At 42.1% G+C, this 21,353-nt stretch overlaps 1 protein-coding gene across 3 annotated transcripts in view; it reads left to right on the top strand.

Moving 5' to 3' along the window:
• The window catches only part of ip6k1 (inositol hexakisphosphate kinase 1), a 29,074-nt gene that overhangs the window by 1,743 nt on the left and 5,978 nt on the right, over window positions 1-21,353 (top strand). For 2 of the 3 annotated variants that reach the window (XR_014601073.1, XM_084061328.1), the window contains exons 2-6: window positions 16,966-17,190; window positions 17,484-17,626; window positions 18,581-18,707; window positions 19,144-19,372; window positions 20,924-21,105. Coding sequence is in view for 2 of the 3 variants with exons in the window: in XM_084061328.1 (XP_083917454.1) it covers window positions 17,510-17,626; window positions 18,581-18,707; window positions 19,144-19,372; window positions 20,924-21,105 (655 nt within the window). In the remaining variant the exon portion in view is untranslated. Of the gene's footprint in view, window positions 1-231; window positions 296-16,965; window positions 17,191-17,483; window positions 17,627-18,580; window positions 18,708-19,143; window positions 19,373-20,923; window positions 21,106-21,353 lie in introns of all 3 variants that reach the window. The other variant, XM_084061329.1, reaches the window with a different exon arrangement.

Below are 21,353 nucleotides of genomic sequence, written 5' to 3'. Positions count from 1 at the left end.
ATATTGCACCGAAGCCGGTGTTTCTGTCAAGGCTTTGTTTTTGTTTTTTTAACCTACATGTTATTTGCAACTTTCTGTCAATAAACCTTTCTGTCTAAGGTGTTCGTTTTGGGGAGCGCTCATTTTAAATCACTCAATGTCCTGCATACCACCTGTTTTAAAATTGCACATACATTGAATCTTGTGGAAAAGTGGAGATATTAGACTAAATACACATTTTCTGTCATGCAGATTTCAAATTGATATGAAACTAGATGACAAGATCTGACCCCAAGTCACAGCAATTAATTATTGGGTGAGTACAAATTAGAATGCCGCCTAGATTAATCCCTCCACAAAAATGCATTGTGTTCTATGGATGTGTTATGAAATACACAAAATGTATGGAATGTCAGCCATTGTAGGGCTAAAAGAAACAAAGACAGTAGACGGTGAGTAGACAGAAATGGTGCAATCTTATAATGAGCATTAGGAAGGATCAATTACATAAAGATAGGTTGAAAATGGTTGAAGTGGTCTTTTAATGTGTTTCAGTGCCGGAATGTACAACAATAAGTGTTGGGCTCGTTGAGGCTGTTTGGCTAAAAGTAACATAATTGTGATGGTTGCACTATTGACTGTAGACTCTGATTGTCAAATCTAGGCTCTAGTCTACCATTTTGGATTTGATTAGATTTTGATTGGTTGAACTGTGGAAGAGATAATAATTCCACATAAAAACTCCCTAACCATAACAACAACAAACCCATACCTAAATGTAATCATCTCTAATATAATGCCTAATCACAACCAATTTAACATTATCCCTGAACTTTAGGCCAGCTCTGTTTGGTTCTGGCTCATAATGCATAGTGGGTATAGCCTACTGCTGGTTCGGGGGCCTCTACCTTTACAAAAATATAGTCTTGGGACACAGTGTGGTCAAATACTCAACACTGAACACATATCGATATTGGAAACTTTCTAGCTTCATAAGTTTCTGCTCGTATGCGTCTCATAAGAGAGTGAAGTGTTTGGTTGAGACTGGACTAAATCAACATTGTTTAATGAAACAGCATTCAGACTCACTTCTCTTGAATGATGTTCAATGTGGTGATAATGAAGAGGGGGCGATCCATGCATGTGTTTCTGCTAACTGTTGGATTTGTTAGTTTGGCTTTAGAGACGGTGATTCAGTGCTGCTCTGCTATTATGAGGCTGTTCTAGAACAGAGGAAAGCATCTTCATTGTCTTAACTTGGGGTTGTGACCCTACATCATTGTTTTGTTAGTGTCACGTTATTGTTAACTACACGTGTGTGTGTGTGTGTGTGTGTGTGTGTGTGTGTGTGTGTGTGTGTGTGTGTGTGTGTGTGTGTGTGTGTGTGTGTGTGTGTGTGTGTGTGTGTGTGTGTGTGTGTGTGTGTTACCTCCTGTCTCTCTGTGTGTATTTAACTCATATTGTCTCTGTAGTTCTCTTCACCACTCTCCTCTCCTCTATCTTCTCCTCTCTCCTCCTTCTCATGTGTATAATAGCCTAATAACTATAAGAACAAACCAGTTAATTTAAGTAGCACCTTACTATGTTAAGAATATACCACAAAAGAATATTACAGGAAAAAAGAAAAGATGTTGCTTTACAGAAGTTTGAATACTCAATACTGTTAACTGAATTTGTGTGTGAGTGTGTCTGACTGTGTTTAGCAGCCTGACTGATGTAATATTTTGAATGTGGATAATTTGAATGTAGCTCTGTAGGATAATCATAATAAACCATCTAGTCACTGCTGGGTTTACATATTGTATGATTTATATAAATACACACACACACACACACACACACACACACACACACACACACACACACACACACACACACACACACACACACACACACACACACACACACACACACAGGTTTTTTTTTACCACTACAGTATGTTTTTTTTTGTAGCTTCTATTGCTTGCACTTATTCTGTCCCCTTCTTAAAAGTCATCTCTCTGTCTGTCTGTCTGTCTGTGTGTGTGTGTGTGTGTGTGTCTCTCACTCTCTCTCTCTCTCTCTCTCTCTCTCTCTCTCTCTCTCTCTCTCTCTCTCTCTCTCTCTCTCTCTCTCTCTCTCTCTCTCTCTCTCTCTCTCTCTCTCTCTCTCTCTCTCTCTCTCTCTCTCTCTCTCTCTCTCTCTCTCTCTCTCTCTCTCTCTCTCTCTCTCTCTCTCTCTCTCTGTCCGTCCTCTGTCCTTCCTTGTCCTTTCTACCCTTCTGCTTTTGCTTATCTAGGATCTGATACTGGTAGGCCTACTCCTTACTGTTGGTTGATTGTATTGCTTCTGATCTAGGATCTAATCCTGGTACTCCTTACTGTTGGTTGATTATAATGCTGTGGATGTGCTGTCGGATGCTTTCCAGCTTGATGGATTTCAAAGTATTCCAGTGTATTCAGAAATTACAGATGCATGTTGTTGGATTGGGAGGTTGTTGTAATCTTATTCTTTCACCAGTGGGGCAAACCATTGTTGTGCTAAAGCTTTGATATCGGTTAATCATTCTATCATTCTATTGCTCTATCCAGCCAGCTGTCTGCTTCCAGTACCTTTCCTCTGCTCTGAATAGCAGAAATGGAACTGCTGAATGAATGAATGAATAATTTTATTTTCGTGTCTGGCTGCCTCAACACAGCCAGACTGGCTGTGTTCCTTACGGAATTATTCAGACACATTTTAAAGAACACAGTATTTCGAGTGCCTTAGGAGTAAGAATGATGATATGATCCATCACAGTGTAAGTTGCATGTTTTCTTCTGTTCCAGGCTTTATGGATACAATATTAAATGCGAATATAAGGTTATCAAATACATATTTAACTAAATCGCTATCAAGGGACAGACCTACATGTACTATGTCAAATAGTGTTTTTCTTAAATCTTAATAAAATGGGCAGTGCAATAGAAAGTGGGTTTCATCCTGTACCATCCTGTTTCAATACTGTATGTAGTGGCAATATTCCCGAGCGAAACTGTGCACACAGAGATCACTGGCTCTTAGATAGATCATACACAACATATTTTTCACATTCATACACAGTTTTTAAACTGAGTGTACGTAATTTAGGTTTGTCATTGATTTCTTCCAACCATTTAGCTCTATATTTTATCATGGCCAGTTCCTTTAGCATCCCCACATTCACCCTCCTGTGGATGTAGAGATGCTCAAGTCCATGCTCCTGGAGATGATCAAACATTTCCAGTGCCCAATAACCTCCTATTAAAATATCCCACCTGAAAATCCTACTTGCCATTATGTCATCTGGCAGTTCAAGCATTAAAGTTTGTTACAGCCAAAGTGGAATGGATATTCATATACATTTTTTGCATGTCGTTTTCATTGTGGTTGAACCAAACCTGCCTACCGATGATGTCATTGGTAGGCAGGTTTTTGTCCACACTCCACAGACCTCCTCTCTCTGAGAGTGAGACACAGAGCTAATTTACACAGAAATGGTGTGGAGTGGACCAATTATATGAAAAGCTTGAAAATTGACTGAAGTGGTCCTTTAATAATGTGATTGTGCGTCAGAGATGCAGGACGCCTACTGTTCAACATCACTGCATAGCCTCTCTCCACTGTCGACCGGTGTGGCCTTCTTCAGAGTTTACTGCAGGACAAAACTAGGTGCTACAGGAGGGGGGTGCATGTCCCTGCACAACATGCTGGGGCTGCCCAATATGGACAAAATGTCATACCTCAGTATACCACCATATGACTATGGGTTTACACTTATTTTATAAGTGTAGCAACCATGAAAACTTAACACTCTTTAAAAAATTGCATATTACAGAGCCATAGTGGGATATGTTTCTGACGTTAAGTCTCGGTGCTGACCACTTAAGTCTCTGTGGTGTGCCCTAGACTGAATTGGTCTGGCGGAATCCCTGCCCTCATGGTGTGAAGTTGGTGGTGAACCAGGTGCAGGACGGGTGAAGGAGATCGTTCAGGTTTTGAGGGGGTGAGAGAGAGTCAAAGCTGAGGGATAAGGCAGTATTTCAGACGGCTACCGGGCCATCCGCCATGGTGTCAGGGGGAACCGAGGCATGTGGGTTGGTATCAGCATGTGACCTTTGGTGTGGATGGAACCTTGAACATGCTGTGTGAAGTTGAACCAGTCCAACAGCGACAGGAAATCAATGGCAAACTTGCAGCTGCTTGAGTCCACATGTATTTTGAAGTCATCCAAGCAGGAGTGAAGAAGATAGAGACATGGAATGGACACACTCAAATGCGTGCGCGGCATGTGTGGTGTTTGTGTGTGTGTGTGTGTGTGGGGTGCATGCGCATCATAGAAAATATTAAATCACAAAAATATACAATACTAGTCCATACCCAGGGATGTGCGCACTGCCGCACTCAAAGTATTTGTAGACTTTGAGTTATGGCTCTGGCCGGCCGCAGTAACTCAGCGCATGCGCAGATGCGGCTATAGATTCCATAGGCTATGGCCTATAACCATGATGACAGAAGATGATCCCATATGCCGAATCTCTGGTGATTACACAAAAACGCTAATAAACAGCTTCCATTTTGGGAAAGTCATAATTTTGTGCATATGCTAATGGTCAATGCCCTTGTGCAAGTTGAGATCAATTGCTCAAGCCACTGAGGAGAAGCGTGCGGGACAGACGGTCTCTCCGTGTGTGTGACTGACTGACTGACTGACGGACATAGTTTTTAATTATATGTAGGATTATATGTAGGATACTGTATATTAAGTCACAAATATTTAAATAACATAGTTAATAAAAAAATGTGTTTTGCGAGATTACCTCCATACTCTCTCTCACTCACACTCTCTCTCACACACACTCTCACACACACACACACACACACACACACACACACACACACACACACACACACACACACACACACACACACACACACACACACACACACACACACACACACACACACACACACACACACACAACATAAGCTCTCACCCTTCGGCCGGAGGAACTAATTAGTATAGCGATATGAATGCATATTATGTTTCTCCAACCTTAGCAACGTAAGTGGATGTAACAGTGTTAATTCAAGTCAAGTTTATTATTAGCCCTTAATCACAGTTGCTATCTCAAAGGGCTTTACAGGTTAAAGGAAACAAAACAACAACCCCTTAATCAGGAAAAGTGAGCTAATGAAAATATAACTTCTGTTTGCATATTTAAAAATAAGAACATTGACATGACTTTCTTTTTTTTGTTTTAATAATTTAACAAAAAGGCAGTGAATACTAGTTACCCAGTGAATGCAGTCAGTGTTATGGCTAAGTGGCTTTAGCAGAGCCAAAGTCAGCTGTAAATATTTAGCAGACAGGAAACCAAGAGAAGCGCGGCTGGTTTATTTTATGCTCTGGCTGGCTGGCAAAGCGCCTCTGTTGGTTCACCATCAGACAGATGTTAACTGTCTGGAGGGCTAATGGATTCATATCATGCCCCAGCCGATAAATTAGTTTGGCCGATGTGTCATTCATTATTCGACTTTTTTTTTACGACATTGGTATCGGCAATCATGCAGCTGATGTGAACCAAATGTGTGGTCTAGGACGCACCAAAATCGGGATTGGTATCGATCCAAAAATCAAGCATCGGTCGGGCTGTAATCATTGGCTTAAATTAATAAAATATTAAATATGTCTGCCTAAGAGCCTATTATCATGATTTCAATTCAACAATGAGCTCTCATGTTTTTACTGTGTTTTATTTTATTGAATCAGGAGATATTATGTTCCTTTCATCTGTGTCTTACAGACTGAGTGTTTATATACTGTAGTCGGGAGTTATGTACTGTACATCTCAACGCAAATCTGCACAAGTCATGCAAACGAGCACTTGTTTTGCATGTCTTGCACTCACATTTGTGTATGTGATGGTGTGCGTCAGCAGTAGCCTTTATTTCTGTAGTTCTGCTTCATTTCAATAACACATCGAGCACACAACATTCTACAGGACGCATGATGGTTTTATCTGGGATTAGATCCCACCACAGTCTTCTTTCCGTCTCAGTCTCTTTCTCAGCTTTCCTAGTACTGTATCTATCCTTTATGTCTCCTTCTCAGCTTTTCCACTGTCTGTCTCTCCTACACCGTCTCTCTGCTTTCCTACTGTCTCTCTCTCATTCTAAGATTTCCTACTGTCTGTCTCCCCTTCACTATCTCCTTTTAAGCTTTCCTAATGTCAGTCTCTCCTCAGCCTCCCTGCTGTCTCTCTTCTACACTGTCTGCCTCTCTGCTGTGTCCCACTGTGTGTGTGTGTGTGTGTGTGTGTGTGTGTGTGTGTGTGTGTGTGTGTGTGTGTGTGTGTGTGTGTGTGTGTGTGTGTGTGTGTGTGTGTGTGTGTGTGTGTGTGTGTGTGTGTGTGTGTGTGTGTGTGTGTGTGTGTGTGTGTGTGTGTGTGTGCAGGCGTATGTCTTTGAGATGCTAATCTCGGCCACCGCTGGACCGATCGGTGCAAACCTTTGCACGCACACTCCCATTAGGCCAAGAAAGAACATTCACCCCAAAGTGTTCAAATCTGCCTCATGGTGGCCTAACAGGCCGCTTCACATTTTGGCCTATAAGGCCCCATGTTCACTGGAGCTTTTTTTTCTTGGCTGAAAAAAACGGGGCGTACACTCCTGGCAGCGCTTCCAGGTGACTGAGTTGAATATATTTTATCTCTCAGCAGGCAGAGGAAAGCACCTCACGACTCACGTGCACGTGCGAGCACAAGGTGAATGCCCTGTGCAACGCCAAGGTGCTCGAGTTTCCAAAAGCGAGGCGCTCTAGAACTTCTGCTCAGATCTAGCAATTGAAAGTCGTAACATCTCTAGCTTAAGACAAGCCATTACGTCCCGAAGCCTCTGGACGGCTGTGGGTGGGGCAGCATCCTTCCCAGTGAGCAAAACTGCTCGCCTAGCAAGTAATAAAGCAAAGGCAATCGTGCGATGCTCTGTACGTGTAAGAGGAAAACATGATTTTTCTTTTTTCACCAATCTCAGCCAGAGTAGTTGCACATGATCAGGGGAGTCATGTGATAATGGAATTGGCTTGCAAAATTAATGCAGCGTAAATTCTAGTGTTGATTTCAGTGGACTGTTTGATTGTAAGGTTTTTGTAAAGCATCTGTGTATCCAGAAAAGCGCTTTATACCCTTAAAGTTTGATGTATTTCATATCGTACAGTATGTTGCAGTGTGTTGCATCAGATATGAAAATTAAAAACTGCATTCTTCTGCTTACACATACGTCATGTCCTAGTATGAGTGAATAGGGGAAGGGGATCAACGTCACGTGATTTGCGACGTCCCTTGTTTGACTCGGAGAAGGGTCAAAAAACAGGATGTGTGTCTCAAAGAATAGCCTCAGTTGGTGGAGAGGGTGTCTTGCAAGGTTTCATGTTGCTGTATCTTCTCAGTATATTTAAGTTGGGGGAACACTGGGGAGGGAAGAGGGTCTCCCTAAAACCTACCATTAAAGTGGTCTCATTATGTTTGATATTTGATATTCAACATGTTTCCTTTTGTCACGGTTTGACACAATTCAACAATGTACAGTAGCTTCATGTTTTTTTTGTGTGTGTTTACTGTTTATTTATTGGAATCATACTTTGGAATAATGAGGGTCAAATACACAGAGAGGAGATGCTTCTGTTGGTGAATTATTTTTAGTTTACACTTTACACAAACATACAATACATTTTTTTTTGATTGTTTGACATTTAATTCTTGGTCATATGGTTACATTGCCCAGTGGTAACTCACTTCATATATATACAGTGTCTTTAAATCCAGTGAAAGTGATCCAGTGTGGTGTAAATACTGAGATAAGGTTTAGTACAGTGGTTAGGAGGACCTGGCCTTAAACCAGTTCAGCCAGATCACCTGTCTACTCTTTGCAGTTTCCTATTCGCTGTCTATTGACGACTGAGCTCGTTTGTTCCCATGGTGATGACCAAGGCTTTGGCAGTAGCAGATGTACTGTAGAGTTTTCCTTAGTCACCTGTATTAGTAGTACTAGTCAAGTAAGTCCAGGTTTGTTTGTAAACAATGTGACAGGGAAGCCAATAGGAAACGAGATTATAGAATAATACGCTAATAATCACATCGGTGTTGTTTAGCTACTAGACTTTACTGAAAGTCCTTGGCATGTCTCCTGACACACACAGGGACTAGCATCTCAAAATAGCAGTCTAATCTGTTTGCCAGTGTGAATGGGTGAGCTGATGCTAGCTCTGTCCCCACGCTAATTAATGATGTAAGCGCTGCTCGCTGCCCCAAGCGGATTGGCTGTCTGCTTCAGGCCAGCGGCCACGCCCGTAAAGACACTGGTAGCGGATTATAGATGTTGTCTCTCTCAGAAGGAGACACTACTTGAGGCTTCCTCTTGCTTGCTGCCACTCTCATCGAAAAGACCCTCATATATGGCCTATTAATGTTATGTTTATAAGCATCCTTTATCAATTATTGCCATGTTTTAAAGACACAGTTCAACAACATTCTATTTGTTTATTCACTGGAATCAGAGTTGATAGTACACAGATTTATACACAGAGAGGAGAGGATTCAGTACCGTTGAAACAATAGAAATAAGAATACTTTGATATCTGAGTAGTGATTTTGATTTGTTTGTGAACCAGTTTGTCAGTAGCTACTCTAACAGGCGAGGGGAGACAACAACACTGAGTAGCCTGTCAACCATGACTGTGACATTGACCAACTATTCCTAGCTGTCCTCAACATTGCACCATGCTGGCTTAGCCAACAGTCTGTTGGCTCGGACCATCCCTGTGTTCTCTATCTCACACACACACACGCACGCGCACACACACCTGTTGTTTTTCTGTTCATACTGTATACTGTAATGAGTCGTATTGTCAATGTGCTGTTGGGTGTCGTAGTGGGTGTAGTACTTACTATTAGTTAAAATGGTAAATGGTGCATTTAAATAGCGCCTTTATCCAAGGCTCTTAGTTGAATGTAGTGTTCCTGATCTAGGAATCTCATTGATGTGATCAACAAGGTGTTATTAAAGTGCAAATGTCCTCCAGGAGGCATGCCCCAATAATGACTTTGAGGGGGTTTGCTGTCTCAGAATGGGCCTTTGGGGGGGTTGACTATGCATGACAGTAATGATAATGAATTTATTTATATAGCACATTTCCCGACAAGTCACAAAGTGCTTTACCGAGCAGAATAAAAAGAACAATCATGATGAAACTTTGGATAGAAGCTATTACAGACGATCGGAGAATAAAGCAAGTGGCACAAATACATACAGATATACTCAAATAAAACAAAAGTGACAGTAAAATTTAAGAAAAGGCCTTAGTATAGAGATAAGTTCTCAGAAGAGTTTTAAAAGATTATACTGATTTTGCACGTCTAAGGGTGACAGGTAGGGCGTCATTAATCCACGTTGTGACTGTTACTAAGGCTGCAGTATTTGTACATAATTTCATATATTCATATGCCAAATATTTCTATCGATACGATTTCATATTTGATAACAACAGCGAAAACTAAGCATTCTTCAAAAAAATAGCAAGTCAGTTTCACTCTTATTTAGAATTTCTCTGACCGAAAGTAAAACGCTTACTTATTTTGAAGGTCGACCGTTTGAAAGTCAAATGTTTACTCTTGTTTGACTTGACACAGCTCGATTGGCACTGGCTTGAGGAACATGCTAAGCCAGGGGTAGGCAACCTGCTGCTCTAGAGCCGCATGTGGCTCTTAGGCCCTCTCCTGTGGCTCCCAGTTGCTTGGGCAAAGAAGTATGTATATAGTAATACATAATAGTTTTTTACATTTTAATCATAATTTATTGTTGTAGTAGGCTTAAAGTTATTCTTACATTCTCCTATTGTAAAGAAAAAGTGTCGCCTGTACGCCAGATAAATGATTGAAGGAAAATAAAAATGTATTGATGCTTGGACATGTTTGTTTGTTTTCACCACCAACGCTGCTGGCTTACTGGTATACTTGATCTGCTTTGAGAAATTGGCAAATAATAAAAATATTGAAAGACCAGAAAAAGCACATACCCTACCCTTGTGCTAAGCCAAAGTCACGGCAAATCCCTGAGTTCAATAAAACGAACGTCAATCCGACAAATGGACATAATCAGTCAAGCTTTTCCTACGGAAGGCTTTAGGCAGCTTGCAGACATTTCAGACGACGCCTAGTAATTCATTTTCAATGAAAAATGAGTGCAAGTCTAGCTCCATGAAGCATGTAGTAGGAATTATGAGCAATGTGACACGCGCAATCGTGCATGTATGCCCGTCGCATACAAGAAAAGGAGGGGGGATTTATTTTCCTAGGCACTAGATAAAACAAAGTGATCATGTTGCCGGCTTTAGCAGTTGTTGAGCAGTTGTTGAGCAGTTGTTGAGCAGTTGGTATCGATATTGCCGACGGCGAGTATGACATTCAATGCCATTCAGATACCACGTAACTTATCACATGATATTTCATTTACAATAAACATTTATTTTGTATTTTGAATACTTATACACTACTGCATAATATATACATATTATTTTACTAACTTGTGGTTGCACTTTAAGTTAACAATTATTAATGGAATTATTTATTCCTAGATTTTTTTTGTAACGCATTGGTATCGGATCGGTTCTCTGTATCGACTGATACTCAAGTTGCAGGTGTTGGAATCGGATCGGGAAGGAAAAAAATGGTACTGGAATTCTTAATACACACACACACTTTTTAACAGATTGCGCATGCGCAGTTGTCAAGTTGCTCCCACGGGGGTTTTCCCAAGTAGCCCATTTAATGACGATAGTGGTTGTACATGTACATGCATAGTGAATTACAACTGGTTAATCAGTTCTGACTCCCTTTTGGAATAATATGGATACATAATCAGATACACGGCATCACCGCTTAAAGGACCACTTCACCCATTTTCAACTCGTTCATATACTTGGTCCTCAATTAATGCTCATTATAAGATGGGATCATGTCTGTCTATTTCCTTTGTGTCTCAGAGGTAGGCTGTGGACACTTCAGAAAACTGCCTATTAGTGACATCATCGGCAAACAATAAAATCTTGTTTGGTGATTTCCAACAACATTTCCAACTTTTCCTTTTTATTTTGTATTCATTTTATTATCAAGAACCATGGCTTCTATTTCAGCATGCTAAATGTACAGGAAGAGAAATGCAGTAGTTTATATTAGCTTGGAATCCCCATTGATAATTTAATTGGTAGGCAGGTTTCTGAACTGTCCATATCCCACAAATGAGACGCAGAGTTGAGTAAACGGAAATAGTCCCATCTTATAATGAGCATTAGTGAGGACCAATTATATGAAGATAAGGTTGAAAATGGGTGAAGTGCTCCTTAAACTGTCTGAAGCAATAACATCAAACTGTGTCTCCCCGTCTGTCTTGTCACTCTCGTCCATCTGTGTGTGTGTGTGTGTGTGTGTGTGTGTGTGTGTGTGTGTGTGTGTGTGTGTGTGTGTGTGTGTGTGTGTGTGTGTGTGTGTGTGTGTGTGTGTGTGTGTGTGTGTGTGTGTGTGTGTGTGTGTGTGTGTGTGTGTGTGTCTCTCTCTCTGTGTCTCTGTCTCTGTCTCTGTCTCTGTCTCTGTCTCTCTCAGTGTGTGTCTTTCTATCTGTCTCTAGGAATCAATAGACAGTCAAGTCCTCATTTAGGGTCAAGCTTGGTTGTGGAGCCTGATTTGTGGTGTGCAGAGAAGGGAGTCTGGATGAACGTGTTCCTCATCCTCAATAGCTCATCATAGAGGAGGTGGGGGGGTTTCAGCTGGATACATTTCCTCTGCAATCACCTCCAGACTGTCTGACAGATTAAAAAAAAAAGCAGACTCATACATCTTGATCACATGATGACCCCAGAGATAATGTGTGGCCTAGAGTTTTGGACAAAATCTGTAGGAGTAGTAGTAGCAGAAAGTGTGTTTTGAAGAAAACGTAAAAACTATTAGGAATCATAATTATCTGACATGATGACATCATCATTATGTTTGTATTTGAAAAGTGGTGAAAATCCACTGAACTGAAATTAACGAATATTACAACCAAAAGATGATACAATAGACTAGAGAAAAACATGACAGAATAGAACGGTATAAAATGGAACAGGACAGCAAAGCACATGTGTTCTGATTTTTTGATGTCTGGTTCTATCTTGAGATCCTCACCTCTCATGGGAACGTGCGTGCGTGCGTGCGTGCGTGCGTGCGTGCGTGCGTGCGTGCTGATGGAGGTCTGGTCTGCATCTGGGTCTCATTGGACATAGGTAGTCACTAGTCAGACATGTTTGCAAAAATACAGACAGAGATGTTAGTAGGATGACAAATAGGCAGGTTAGCAGAAAGACAGACACGTTAGCAGAAAGACTAGGGATGCAAGTATCGAGTATTTTATTAGCGATTATTCTATTGATTACTCTTTCGACTAATCGAGAATCATGTTTCTTATATTATTTTCTTTTTTCTCAAATCGAATCGATTAGCCATTTAAACGTTATTTATGTATACTTCATCGCGGTGCCATGCAAAAATAGTGAAAATATCCGTTCTACAAGCTCACAACGCGTCACATGGTGGTGCGTTGTGAGCTTGTATTTTGGTATTTTCACAATTTGTGGCAAAACAAAACATTATTTGAAACTTTTTGCCTGTAATGACTATAGGATGTGAATGACTCAGTATTTTGTCGACGATTTGTGTCGACGAGCAGGAGGTAATTATCGATTTGTCGATCGATTTTGCTTTTTTTTCCTGCCCAGAGAGGAGAGTGCAAAATGAGCTTTCCGTTAAGCACCACAACTGCAGCCATCCATGTTTTGAATTTTCCTCAAAGCCCCTATTTTGTAAACATGTGTTTATTAACACGGTTAATCCGTAGGCTACAGCAGCCTATAACTAACGAGGAATACAAGAACGGTCGCCCTAAATAATGCTCGCCCGGGTCTAATCCGTCAACGTCTGACAAATTAGGAAGAATGATGTCAGACTCCTTGGTCCTTGCACTGTTTTATCATCAATCTTGGCAAAATCGTACCGCACTCCTATGTAAATCTTTCAAGCATGCACAAGCATGAAGTAAACAAAACTAGTCAGCGTGCACACGACCAGACTGGACATGCACTAACGCAGCACAGACAGTTCCCTCTCCTCTTTCGAAAACATTTTATAATTTCTATTTTTAGATTCGACAGGAGGTAAAACTGTTAAAACCTAAGAAAGACAGACAGTTTAGTTAGTAGAATGATAGACAAACAGGTTAGTAGAATAACAGGCATATCAGTTGAAATACGACTCAATGGTGTTCGCATAGACGCCCGCAAAGCCGGATGCACCACGGTGGATTCGAACGCACAACCTCCATGGTGGTGGGCAGGGACTTTACCACTGCACTTTACCCGAGTGCTTAAAACGTATTATTTTCATCAGTCATCAATGTCTACTGATTCCAAACCAATGGGCCCGACACCAGCTAATTATATGAGAGGGAGAGAGGATGAGAGAAGGCGGTCTTGCTAATGTTTAATGATGTCATCACTACTTATTGAGTGCCCCGCCTTCAGCAAAACACACTCACAAAGCAGCCTGTGACATCACATGAGTCATCTTTGAGGAGCTTACAGGGACTTCATGGGAGTGGGGAAGAGGACAGGAGAGATGAAAATAATTAGAAAAGCCAGCATGGATGGAAGTGAGAAAGCTTATTATAATCTATACTATACACTGTATACAGTGTAGGAGTACTTATATTATATTAGAATGTAGCAGTACTAGTACAGTAGCAATAACAATTGTAGTAGTTGTAGCAGCAGTAATCGTTCTAGTAGTAGCAGTAGTGTAACATGATTAATTCACCATATTCACACAGCGGCCATTTTGCTATTAAGTTAATGAAAATAATGCTACCCCGGGCATTTCTTCCCCACCCGCAAATATGACGTGAGAGCAAAATGGCCTCTGTGTGAATATAGTCACACATATATGCATGCATGTCTGTGATATGTCTGTAAAAAGGGTCTAGCGATTATGCAATTACTGTATGTCAGCTCCCATCCGGCAAACAGTGACCAGCCCTTGACTAGCACCACGGACAGCAGCTGATTTGATGTCAGATTACATCTTCGCCAGGCCGACGACTTGACGAAGATATAATCTGACATCGAAACGTTTTTTTGCTTTGCACCCTGTTCTATATTAAAGTAAAAAGGCTCCAATCCAGCGCCTTCTTTATTCAACCCTTTGATTTACCACAATATAAAAAAAAAAAGCAAAAACATGTTGGCTGATTATTCATTCTTGATAACAGTAGAATTATCAAAATGTTATTTGGGTCAGTTCATGCACATCCCTACCGGCTTCGCACCCGCACACATGGTCAATTGTGTTCATTGGAGCGCCCGGCAAAGCTGAAAGCACTATGGGGGAATCTAACCCGAATGTCCACAGTGCTGGCAGTCAGGTACTGTACCACACTGCGTCACCCAGACGCCATCAGTAAAATCTTGAAATCAAATTGAAACTCGGGCGCCCGCCGGCCTAGCGGTCCAGGCGCATACCACATAGTCTCTAATGCTGCCTATATGTGGGCAAAGGTCCCGACGACCTTTGCTGCGTGTCTTTCCCCTTCTCTCTCTCCCAGTCATCAATATGTCCGTGGCAAAGACTTGGTCTTGTCCGTGGCAATTGTTTTGATTTACAGTACACACCATTATAATGTTCATATTTTGATCATAAGACCCAATTACTGAATGTCAAGTCTCCTGATTTTCTTCAGAATATGTACGTATGACTCTGATTTACTATGACATTATGTATGACACATAAGGAGTCCTGCTAGTACTAGTGGTTCTCAAATGTTTCATTTGCAATGACCACCATAACTCTGAGCGTGTAGGTCCATTTGGTTCCATTTTCACACGCTCAGAGTTACAGACCTGTTATATGGCTCTTTATGTGTTTCTGGTAATATTATTATATCCACTAATTTTGTATGTCGGTGCCAAAAAGAATATTTCGACCAAAATGTCCACCACAAGACAGCATTGTACTATCCACTGTGTACTATCAATAACGCAGAAAAGCCCCCAAAAAAAAAAAACTCAAATTGAAACTCACAGGCAACCAGTTTAGAGAGGCAAGGATGGGTGTAATCTGGTTGTGTTTCTCAGAAGTGAAACAGAACAGTCTAGCAGCTGAATTTAGCATTTTGGAGACGGGAGATAGCGTTTTGTTTTAGTCACTGCCTCGCTGGACTGCCGAAGACTGAAGACTGTTTTAACCACTGTCCGTTTGTGTGTCTTGTTTATGTGTGTGTTATGTGTGTCTGTGAAAAGCTAATCTCCAGCACTGCTGCTCGGCTGGACCGATCAGCATGAAACTTTGCATGCACACTCCCGGTAGGCCAAGGAAGAACCTCTACCCCAGATCTTTCAAATTGGCCTCATGGTGGCGCTATAACAGTCCGCTTCCCGTTTGGCCTATGACTCTTGAACCGTAGGTCTTAGAAGTTAGAGATCTTACAAGTTTTTTCCCCTGGATTCCTTGGATCATGACACCACCCTTTTATGCCAGACTAGATTTTCCACCGCATTGCGTTTTCTTCAAAACACACCTTTTTTTTTAAACTACTCAATTTTGTATGAGTCATACAAATACATACATATTCCATTACGGTTGGCTTTGATTGACTTCCAAAGATTGCAGACCCTCGGCAACCTAGCCTGGCCCCAATACATTTTTTTGCCCTTTTTTTATTGTTATGCCAACTAACCCTCCCCCAAAATGTCTGTGTTGCCACTGCTATTACTGAAAAACCCTGCCAGTGAGGAGCACACACTGGGTGGACGTCAGGTAGCACCTCTGTCCTACTCCTCCCATTCAACACCTCTGGCTGACTGGCACAGTAGGCACACTGCCCCTGGTAGTTGTCGTGGCAACCCTCGTCCCTCACCCTCCCCGCCTGGCTTCCCTTCCCCAAACATGGCCAATTGTGTTCGTAGAGTCACTCGTCCAAGCCGGATGTGGTGGATTTGAACCCCTTGACTCCAGGGTGGTGGACAGATATGTTACACCTACTTTACGGCTACAGCTGAGGAGAGGGTACAAGGAGATGTACTGTATAGTGTAAATGGGATTAAATAAAAGCATGGATGGCCTTTTTCAAGGTCTGTAACTGATAAAAAAAACATGTGACTTTAACTATGCCCCCCCTAGCGGGAAGAATCGTAATTGCAGTTGCACAACCCTTGCCACTTGACTATAAAAGGAGAAGTAGTAGTTATTAATAATAGTAGTAGTAGCTGACTGACAGCTGACCTGTCTACAATTTATAATTATAGATTATCACCTGCCTTTCCCAAGGTTATCCAACCAAGGGCGAGTGTATCACGCTGAGCCCATGAGCCCATTTTGAGCTCATGCAGCCGGGCAATGCATTTAGATTGTTTTTCCAGAGTGATAATTGGCAATAAACAGGGCTTTTGTTTTGAAACGTATTAGTGACATACCTTTCTATTGCATTCTTTAAATATTTCGGACTCTTGTCTCTGTCTGCCGGGTGTCTTGTTCCATTATTGATTATGTTACTTTGGTCTGTAATTTTTACTTTTGAATACTCATTTTAAAAGGATGTACTTTTGAATAAGTAAGTATTTTTAAAAGCAAGTACCCCAGTACTTTAACTCCAGTACCAATTTGACACAGAAACTTTCACTTATAGTTGGGAAATATTTGACCAGGAGTATCTTTATACTTTGACTCAAGTACTTTGGTTGAGTACTTTGTCCACCACTGATTATAACCAGTTGATTATCTACAGTTGATCAGTGGGAGCTTCCCTCTATAACCAGTCTTCTACTACTTACAGAGCCCCAAAACGGATAAAGACAATTTAATTGCATTAAAAATATAAAAACTCTAATGATTATTTTCTGTGCCTCCGCAGGAAGCTGTGACCCTGTCTGACTGAGACCATCGCCCCTTCCCCTCATCCCCCGCCCCTCCGCCCCTCTTCTCCGTCCTGATTGGTTTCCGGGGCTGACGAGCGGTGGATTGGAGTGCTCCGATTGGAGGAGGCTGGGTGAGGTGTGTGTCGGGCTGGCTCCTCCCCCTCCTGGGGCCAGCGTGCAACCCCCCTCGCCCACGCCACGGCCACGCACCCACAGTCAGGGTACCGTTCTGCCTTTCTACCTATCTGTCTATGTGTGTGTCTATCTACAGCAGTGGTGCTCATACTTTTTATGTCAAGGGCCCCCAAATGAATATGTATTTGGCCATGGACCCCCATCTGAAACTATTTTTGTGCCTGTGACCCCCATACAAGATATATGTGTTAATGTATGTATGTATGTTTCATGTATGTATTTTCATATGTTTCGTATGTTCGTGCATGCAAGCTTGAGTATGTGTCGTGTCTCAGACACACACACCTGTTGACTGTGACTCCTGCTCCTCCCTCCTCAGGAGGTGCTGTGCGTGCCGCAGGAGCCATGTGCCTCCCTCATCACACCAACGCCATGGAAACCAAGCTGTCGGGGGCGAGGCCAGGCCATGGGGGAGGGGCTCGTGGAGCCGGGGGCGTGTCTCTGGAGCCCTTTGTACACCAGGTTAGGACATTATTATGTGTGCTGCTGGAAAGGAATTTCTAGAGAACTGATTGAAACAGAAAATTATTATGCCAACAGAGAAGCTTACAGCTTTAAAAAAGAAACCAAAAATACACAGGGAAGGCATCCTCGCACAATTTAACCACAGGATAGACACCAAAATCGTGGCACTACCTCTTTAAATAGGAACACTCGGGCAAATGCAATAAGCAAATATCTGACTTGCACAATTTCTCATTGTTCTGTTGTAGTAAACATCAAATCATTTAACCAGAAATAACTCTGAGACACACACACCATTAATGTTATAGGTAAAGGCACAACATTTCCAGCAGACAAACATGTACAGTGCATGTCTTTCAGTTTGCCTGTAATAAAGTCACCAGATACCAGATAAAAGCCAGATAAAAGCCAGATACCGGAGGAACCGGTATCTGGCATGAAAAGTGTATTAGATGCAACACCTCTCCACCTCTCCAGACAGTGTGCTGCCTTTGCAGTCGATTCACGTGCATCCAAACGCGCATCCTTCTTTCATTTTGAGTAGGCTCAGCTGCTCACTTGTCTAGACATAGTTATCTTGAGCTGTCTGTCTTGAGAAGGGTGGATGTGGGTTTTCTTTATTAATCATCCTATTTTGTTGTTGTTTTTTCATGTATGCACTGTGCGTATGACATTTCTCAATACTATGGGCTTATTAAAACAGGTTTGGTGCTAATAGTTAATGTTAATACCAAAGGTTTTTCTTTTTTTCTGTACAACATATCAACCTCTTCGATATATATTCTTGGATGTATATTTTTTATTCTAATCTGTGTGTGTGTGTGTGTGTGTGTGTGTGTGTGTGTGTGTGTGTGTGTGTGTGTGTGTGTGTGTGTGTGTGTGTGTGTGTGTGTGTGTGTGTGTGTGTGTGTGTGTGTGTGTGTGTGTGTGTGTGTGTGTGTGTGTGTGTAGGTGGGCGGTCACACTAGTATGATGCGTTATGACGACCACACGGTGTGTAAACCAATGATCAGCAGAGAGCAGAGGTTTTATGAGTCTCTGCCTCCCGACATGAAGGAGTTCACACCAGAGTACAAAGGTAGGTCTCAGATCTCTGCATCAGAACTCTTTGGTACTCCCTCAGCCATGCATGCATGCATGCATGCAACATTTCTAGGACCTCCATTGTTTATTAGTGGGCTTGCTCGCAACAAGCACACTCATTGTGGCTCAGGAGGTTGAGCGGCTGTTTAGGAACTGGTCCACGCCCTTCCTAGCGTTCGCATCGAAGTGTCCTTGAGCAAGACACTAACTGCTCACGATGGGCAGGTATGTTTGCTTCTGCCGTCTGTGTGTGAATTTATGAATGTAATGTGTCGTTTTTTTTGTCTTGTCTTTCGTCATTGGGTTGCATTTCTGTTTTTGATCCTGTACTGTATATATTCTCTTCCTCTCCTCACTCTCCTCCTCTCCCACTTCTCTCTCATCTGTCCCTCTCCTCCCCTCTTTCTCTTCTCCTCCCTCCTCTCCTGTAGGTGTAGTGATGGTGTGTTTTGAAGGAGATTCAGACGGTTACATCAATCTGGTGGCGTATCCATACGTAGAGGAGGGAGTGTTTGAGCCTGAGGAGAGTTACCCCCCCGAGAGAGAGCAGCCCAGAAGGAAGCATTCCCGTCGCAGCCTTCATCGCTCTTCTTCTTCCACAGAACACAAGGAGGACCGTGGAGAGAGGAGGGAGGTGCATGAGAGCGACTCATCTGAGAAGTAAGTAAACGGAAATCCTGAATCATGCCCCCCACATAGAGCTGGGCGATATACAGTATCGATATAGTGACGTGAGACTAGATAATGTTTAGGATTTCTTGACCAAGAGTCATCCTCAAAATACCATCACATTGTGGATATTGAGCTATTCGTTCAGAAACATTGTGATATTTTATTTAGTCAATATCACCCAGCTTTAGCTATACATCTCCTCTTCTGTCCTTGAATTTTAATGGGCATCAACCTGTCAACCGCTGCCGTGCTCAAACGTGTTACGTGGTAATGACCGGGTTGTCAGACACAGCCAGCAGGACCAAATGTGACATTGATAAGCAGAGCTCCTCTCCAAAAGTATATAGTAAATAGTAAAAACAAATTGTAAAAAAATATTTTCTGCTTGATGTGCAGAGGGCACTGAAACACGAGGCGCACCGCTGGGAAGAGGAGCGCTCTGTCTGTCTGTCTGTCTATAGTCTACACAGCTAATCCTCACAAACTACTAGGCCAGTCAGTGTCAGCAGCCGACAGACATCATTTCCAGAATATTTTTCTAATCGGTCTAGAACAACAATGTCATATTTATGAATTAATAATCGCACAGCAAATAATCCCTCCAGCTTATGAGGTACGCTTCCGCGTGGGTGTTTACGGGAACTGGTCAATCGGGGTGCAAACTATCCATCTGGTGTATGGAATCTTGCTAGCTAAGTCACTCATGTCCCTTCAGCTACAGGCATGTAACAAATTATAAAGATTGCAACCAGCAGTAGGCATGCCTGTCTCTTCCACACAACACCTACTGATACACAAAGAGAGAGAGAGACATGCTGTCACTCCATCAGACACTGACGGTACAAGGCTGCTTTGCTGAGGCTGATTTGTCAGCTCTACTTGTTAATTTCTGGTTAGCTCAACTAAAATGGAAATGGGGCTGCTTGACACATTTACTTTTAGCTATAGGCTACTGTTTTTGCCCTAGTAGTCCTTTTCACAGTAAAGCTGTGTTCACACGGACAGATACAAAGATACACAGATTCACAGTATATTTGTCGCTCTGTCGCTTTGTATCTGTGTTGCTCAACACGGTCGTTGACGTCATCAAGCGCTGCGTCATCGGAGCTACAGTTGTAGTTTTGTATCTTTGTATCTGGAAGTTGAACCCAGCTCAACTTCAATTTGTAGCTTTGTATCTTTGTATCTTTTGTAGCAGCTACAAACGTCGGATGTTGCTTTGTATCTTCAATGTCGCTGGCTTCCATTGAAAATGAATGGTAGCCTTTGTTTCTGCCCGTGTGATCGAGGACTTTTCATAAGCTGCTAAATGATAAGCAAAATTGTTAATATAAATGAGTGTAAATGATTTGCGGTAAATTTCAAGAATACAGTGACAAAGTGTGTGATAAACCATTTTATCCACCATGGAAGACCCCTGGCTCATCCACCCACCCTGGGTCTCCTGATGGCTACAATTTCCCCTCATCAAGTTTTCTCCTGTCATCCTGTTTTCCCCTATAAATGATCCTTAAACTAATTCCCTCTGCTCTTCTCCAGTCTTTGTGAGTTGAAGAGTCCCAGGTTGGAGATGCTGGTCCACTGTGAGGTCCCATTCCAGATGTTGGATGGTAACGCTGGTCTGAGTTCAGAGAGAATCACTCACAACCCCTGGAGTCTCCGCTGCCATAAACAGCAACTCAGCCGCATGAGGTCTGAGTCCAAGGACAGAAAACTCTACAGTATCCTTAACTGAGATGTTACAAATCATCAGAACTCTAAATGCTCGCCATGTACTGCCCCCAAAACCAACATCTTGTGATGAATAGCACTTTTGAATAGTACTGGATCTATATTGCACTTTGAATGCATCAGCACTTTTTTTAACCAATGCTGTCTGCTTTCTCTACTTTTTCATGCCTTTGCTTCTTTTTAATGTGTCTGTTGTTTTTAAATGTGACAAGCACCATGAGTTGCGGTGAACGGTGCT

The sequence above is a fragment of the Gymnoscopelus microlampas genome (assembly GCF_963454915.1).
Source record: "Gymnoscopelus microlampas genome assembly, chromosome: 7".
Classification (NCBI taxonomy): domain Eukaryota; kingdom Metazoa; phylum Chordata; class Actinopteri; order Myctophiformes; family Myctophidae; genus Gymnoscopelus; species Gymnoscopelus microlampas.
The sequence above is the reverse complement of the archived record's forward strand: the minus strand, read 5'-3'. Positions and strand labels throughout refer to the sequence as shown.